Source organism: Triticum urartu, chromosome 3, assembly GCF_003073215.2.
Source record: "Triticum urartu cultivar G1812 chromosome 3, Tu2.1, whole genome shotgun sequence".
Taxonomy (NCBI): domain Eukaryota; kingdom Viridiplantae; phylum Streptophyta; class Magnoliopsida; order Poales; family Poaceae; genus Triticum; species Triticum urartu.
The window spans coordinates 645,190,151-645,196,039 of record NC_053024.1 but is presented as its reverse complement, the minus strand read 5'-3'; the positions used below and the strand labels follow the sequence as shown (position 1 = coordinate 645,196,039).

At 50.2% G+C, this 5,889-nt stretch overlaps 1 protein-coding gene across 1 annotated transcript; it reads right to left on the bottom strand.

Moving 5' to 3' along the window:
• Positions 1-2,963: 2,963 nt before the first annotated feature.
• On the bottom strand, positions 2,964-5,050 carry LOC125545643 (amino acid permease 3-like). Its single transcript, XM_048709660.1, has 3 exons — positions 4,734-5,050; positions 4,102-4,644; positions 2,964-4,026 (listed from the first exon to the last, which is right to left on the bottom strand). The coding sequence occupies exons 1-3, from the start codon at positions 4,846-4,848 to the stop codon at positions 3,242-3,244; spliced, it is 1,443 nt and encodes a 480-aa protein (XP_048565617.1). The 5' UTR covers positions 4,849-5,050; the 3' UTR covers positions 2,964-3,241.
• Positions 5,051-5,889: the final 839 nt, after the last annotated feature.

Below are 5,889 nucleotides of genomic sequence, written 5' to 3'. Positions count from 1 at the left end.
GAAATATGTCCGGGGCCAACCTTTGGTCGAGCCAGACGAGGTCAAGAAGCTCCCAACGAGAATGTATGAATTGCATCAATGGTACATGGACATTACCAAGATTTCCAATCGAGAGTCCCTCATGGTGAATGTCAAGAAGGATCATTACTACCATGAGAAAGTTGTGTCCGTTGAGTATACAGAACTATTTCAGTTATACAATCAAAACACACTCGACAAATCTATCGTCAGTTGCTATTGTATGTAAGTGATTTCTTTCTGTAATTTAAGTCTCAAGCTAGCTCAATCATTACCTGTAATTATCCTCACTATATTCTTTTCTGTGGTATTATGCAGGATGAAGATTTATGAAATGAAAAAAGGCAGACGCTATGGCATTGGGTTCGTTGACCCAAATACCATTAATGAATACACATGAAAATTAGATCCATATTACGAAAAAAGTGTAGAGGAAAGCATGTTAGAGTTCTTCAAGCGCCTCAAATACAATGAAGATATACTACTTCCTTACAACTTCGAGTGAGTCACACTGTCTTGTATTACAAATTCTGTTTTTGCCTACTAGCTAGCTACATGTTTTTGCTTACATATGCCCGCTTAATTAAGACATGCAAACGTGTGTGCATGCAGATTTCACTGGATCTTGTTAATCATTAAAGTTGATGAAGGAACAGTTGAAATACTGGACTCACTACTTAAAAAAGCAAGTGACTACACCATCTTGTCTGGGATAGTCAACAGGTAATTTCAATCATTATTAACTATATCTCAGCCTATTTAGTTCGTCATTTCCTGATATGAACTATTTAATAACCCCTTTATTCATTTTCTTTGTCGGCGGGCAGGGCTTGGGCAAAGTTATCAGCGTCACTCCAGGCCAATGGAAAAAAAGCTGAAATAGTATCGACCCAGGTAAGTAATTAAGTAGTACTAGCTAGCTAAGCTGCATCTCTTTAATCATCATGCTTGATGAATTATATCTGATCAAGTTTCATTCTCGTAAAGGCCCTGAAGCAGGCGCCGGGGAATAATCCGCTGTGCATACTACGTTGCGAGACATTCGCATGATGGCCGTCCGAAAGGAGCAGATCTCAAGACAGGAGTGGGTACGTTTGTCAGAACATTATCACAATTTTTACACCATTATCGATATCTAGTCATACAACTTAATACACATGCATATTGATCTTCTTCTTAACAGTTCAAGAGTGGGAGCAGCCTCCTTAGCAGAGGACCGCATAGAAGCAATTCAAGAGAAATAGCGGATTTTTTGCTCAACCAGTCATTAGATCCAAAGGAGAATACTATTACCCGCTACCGCCCCCTATGAACCACTTCCAATTTGTCATCGTCTCCGAAGGCACCAATTAGGCTAATGGCCACTGGCTCCGAGGCACCAATTAGGAGAATTGTATATAGCTACCTAATTGTATACATATATACATGTGTGTATATATGTGTGAATTTAATGGTTGGTTGTGAGACATTCGATGATATATATATAATATGTGATCGGTTCTACTAGAAATTCTATTTATATATATGCATAACATGTACAATATGTAGCATCGTAAAATACCAACAAACGAAAAAGAATTAAATAGAAAACAAAAAGTTAAATGAAAAAGAAATCATAAACCCAAAACCCCCAACCTTTTAATACCGATTGGTGTCACTAACCGGTACTAAAGGGCTCCCTGCCCCCGGAGCTGGCTCGTGCCACGTGGTTGCCCTTTAGCACCGGTTCGTGCTGAACCGGTACTAAAGGGGGGGGGGCCTTTAGTGCCCACACTTTAGTGCGGCACTAAAGGGCCTTACGAACCGGTGTTATTGCCCGGTTCTGCACTAGTGCCAAGAGCATCTTCGGCCGTTTCTATATCTGCAATAATAGCCATCGAGGAGAAGTTCGGCAAAAAAGCTCTCCAATAGTACTCCCAAATTCTTCAAAACTGCCCCTTCATCTAAGAGAAGATGGCCCTTCCAATAAAAGGGCCATGTTAGCTAATTGTAACTGTAGTGCGCCGCGCCGCCGCCACAACCACTGCCCCGGCCAACCACTGCTGCTGCCTCCAACTGTCGCACAACCCGCTGTCAGCCGCTGCGTGAGTTCGCCAGCGTCGTCGCACCACTGTAAAAAAAACCACCTTTAGGGAAAGTTTTTGCAGGAACTGAGAAATACCTCACCCGTCAACTTCCCCTAAATTTTACGGTTATTCCGTAAAACCACTTTTACGGAACAATTTGTCTAATTCACATCTAAATGTTTTTTAGGAATGCCACATCTAAGCTCCCACAAATATATAATGCAGTAATAAGAAACAAAAAAACTAGGACAAAAAAATAGACCACAAACAAAGTGAAAATCAGTTTAGATGTGACATAACTATGTCATATCTAGATGTGTTCTAAACAGATCTTTACGAAAAGAAATTTACAGAAGCTGCTGGAAATGCTCTAAATTGAGATGTGGCAAGGAACGAAACATAAACTGTGCTATGCCTGACCTGTATTCCTCTACGTATTTTAATCGTGGGATTCTTGCTCCCTTTGTACGCACGGTCGCATGCCACCGTCGGCACCAACCACAGAATCTGCGATGGCGACTGCAGAGGCCCAGGGTGAAGCCGCCAGGCCGCCAGCACGAACCCACTCAAGAGTCAGAGTGTCGACGAGACTTGGCATCTGGAATCTCACAGGAAAAGCGAAGGTCACATCGCCCAAAGTGCCGGCCGGGATCTTTGAACGCCACGACGTTACGGACCCCTCCGAGATTCATCCCGCAGGATGCCGGCTGGCCCCGATGCTTCCTTTCCACTCGTACAAAGAAAATGAAGATTCTTCCGAGGATCCGACGCTTCGCCAACCCAGTTCCGAAAGGAACGCTGGATCAACTTTAGCTTCAAAATCGGTCCATGTTGGTCAGTTGGTGTCATTTGAACATGCATGACACAGAGAGTCCGAGCTCAGGGTGGCAACAGACGTTATTATTAAATTAGCTTCTACTACCACACAAAACAGAGAACATTAGTTGGTGACACTCACACTGTTGACAGTCACTTAGGTATCTTTTCTTTGAGACAACTACGGCGGTCATTAGCCAGCCTAAACAATTTTTTGACACTTCGGTATCTTGTCGCTCTTCTTTTTGACTCAGCTTGGCTTTCACCCTCCAGCCAAGGTGAACTTTACCGGACGCTATCTTAGAATGTTCTTCGGTGCGTGCATGATGGTCAGACGTCGATTATGACTTGAACGGGTGGTACACCTTGAGGTCGGACTTGATGCCGGCGATGGACCCCGCGGCGGCGGCGAGGGAGATGGCGAGGCATCCGAGGCTGAGCATCTGCAGGCACACCCACTGCGTGCTCCACTTGGGCACCTTCTTCTGCACCACGTACATCTCCACCGGAAAGTAGACGGTGAGCGGCCAGAACCCCAGCGCGCCCAGGAACCCCACCACGTCGTTGAAGAAGGGCAGCATCATGGACACCACCGTCGTCGCCGTCACGAACGCTGTCCGCCACGTCGCCCGGAACATGTTCACCTTGTACGTCCTGAAGAGCGGCACCTCGACCTCGCCGGTGACGTATGTAGACTCCGGCCACCTCTTCGCCGCCCACTTCTCCACGAAGGCGAACAGGGGCTGGCAGTACACCTGGTAGGCGCCGACGAGGTGGATGACGATGGCGGCGTTGGCCACGTCGAGGAGCCAGAAGGGCTCGTAGAAGCCGAACCCTGTCAGGAGGTTCCCCGGGGCGGCGTCGCCGAAGGCCGCGTAGCCCATGCAGCCGCAGAGCATGTAGAAGACCGTGGTCACCGCGACGCTGACCATGGTGGCGCGCTTCATGACCGTGGACTCTGACGGCGGCGGCGCCCGGATGGTGTCCTGGATCTCGATGAGGATGAGCGAGTAGGAGTAGGCGAAGGCAATGTCCCCGAACGCCTGCGTGCTGCGCCACACCTTCTGCATCGGCGTCACCGTGCCAATGCTGATGCCGGTCAGGCTACCCTTCACGCCTCCGTTTGCTGCATGCATGCAGACATCATTGGTTAACACTTTGCTCAACATGATCTTGGGATTGGTTTCGTCGAGTCACCTACCTATGACTTGGACGATGCCGAGGCCGAGGCCGATGGAGGAGTAGGTGAAGGACATAGCCGCGGCGAGCATGGAGAGCCAGGAGATCTGGTCGAAATCGGGTATCTGGGAGAAGAAGACCTGAGCCACGCCGAAGATGATCATGTAGGGCACGCTGGAGACCTTGCAGGGGTCGGCGTGGCCGTGGCCGTGGAAGCAGTTTGCCCTCTTAATCGCCAGCATGCTGATGGAGGCGGCGATGGTGTAGCCGATAGCCACCCCGACGATATTGGCGTACTGCAGCACCCCGCAGATCTGGACCTTGACGCCGCTGAGGTTGGCGTTGACGGCGTCCATGTAGGTGTAGTTGCGCTTGCCGGTGCTCTGGTCGCCGGAGCGGTAGCAGTCGGCGAGCAGCGAGGAGGTGAAGTAGGTGACGAGGGAGAAGAGGAGCATCACGGCGGGGCCGGCCACCCAGCCGAGCTGCGCGATGGCCCACCCCAGCGACAGCACCCCGGACCCGATCACCGCCGTGATGATGTGCGAGCTCGCCGTCCACATCGTGCCTGTACACATCGGGACATTCATCAGACTCAGAGAGACCAACATATGATATAGTACGTCGTACACCATAAGCCGAAGGATATTTACGTACCGGTGCGCTTGTTGCGGCCATCGTCGTCGAGCTTGGAGCCGGCGGTGTGGCCGAGCTCTGCGGCGGCTACCTCCATCGGCGGGTAGTAGTAGGTGGCCACGACCTTGTCCGCCATCCCGATCGACCTCTGTCTCTAGACTTAACTGCCGCCAACAGAATAGAGAGAGTAGGCGTGCGGGATGAGAACTGATAAAGAGGAGGCCAGACCACAGTAAGTGCAGTGCACTCTGCGCGCTCGCTAGAGATGCGATCTTGCGCAGCGTGATCTGCAGAGAGCGAGTAAATGTCTACTGTGAGTGGTGGTGGGTGCCTGGCCTGCCTCTGGGTACCGAGGGTACCGGTGCAATTTATAGGAGAAGCCTGCACTGTGTAAGAGCATCTCCAACAGAGGTGCTAAAAATAGTACGTGCTGGAAAAACCGCTAATTTTGCGCGCGGAGCATCTCCAACAGTCGCTGTAAAATTCATCCAGCGCATTTGGAATTTCAGCATCGCACGCGGGATATTTAGTGCGCAGCGTATAGCGCGTTGGACAATGACGCGTGAAGACCAACTGCTGTGCTCCCTCTGCTTGTCCTGCCTCGAGCTCGCCGCTGCAGCCATTCCCTGTAGCTCGCATTCGCCACTCCTCTGCGTGCTCGTCATTTGCTCGTCCCGACACGGGGCGGAGCCGCCGCTGCCCTTCTGCTCGCCGGCTGCAGCTCGCCGCCTTGAGTTTGACGGCCGAGAGCCGTCGTTGCCCTTCTGCTCGTCGCCTCTCTAGAGCTCACCGCCTCGAGCTCGCCGGCCGGGAGCACGTGTGGTGGCCGGAGGTGAGCGGTGCGTGCGGAGCTTGCGATTCCAATCGATTGCAAGCTAGCTTGCTTCAACGATTAAGGGAAGCTAAGCTAGCTAACTCGTGTTTGCGATTCAACGATCACACAAAGCTAGCTCGCGTGCGGTGGCCGGCGAAAAATGGTTTGCAAGTTAACTTGCTCCAACAATAGGGGACCTAATTGCGTTTTTGTTTTGGTCAGATGAATTTATTTGTAAATGTTTAGGGACCTGTTTGTTGTAGACATATTTACGGCGCTTTATTTTTTAGTGCATCTGCTGGACTGCTGCGTGCTCTCCACTATCGGTTATATTTTTGTCCATCCGCTGAACTAAATCGGCCA

Bases quoted from the DNA above. Each gene is read 5' to 3' on its own strand.
- LOC125545643 (XM_048709660.1), bottom strand. From the start codon at position 4,848: ATGGCGGACAAGGTCGTGGCCACCTACTACTACCCGCCGATGGAGGTA. The intron at 4,645-4,733 runs GTACGTAAATAT...CGATGTGTACAG, and splicing joins TGGCCGCAACAAGCGCACCG to GCACGATGTGGACGGCGAGC. The intron at 4,027-4,101 runs GTAGGTGACTCG...GCATGCATGCAG, and splicing joins CGGCATCGTCCAAGTCATAG to CAAACGGAGGCGTGAAGGGT.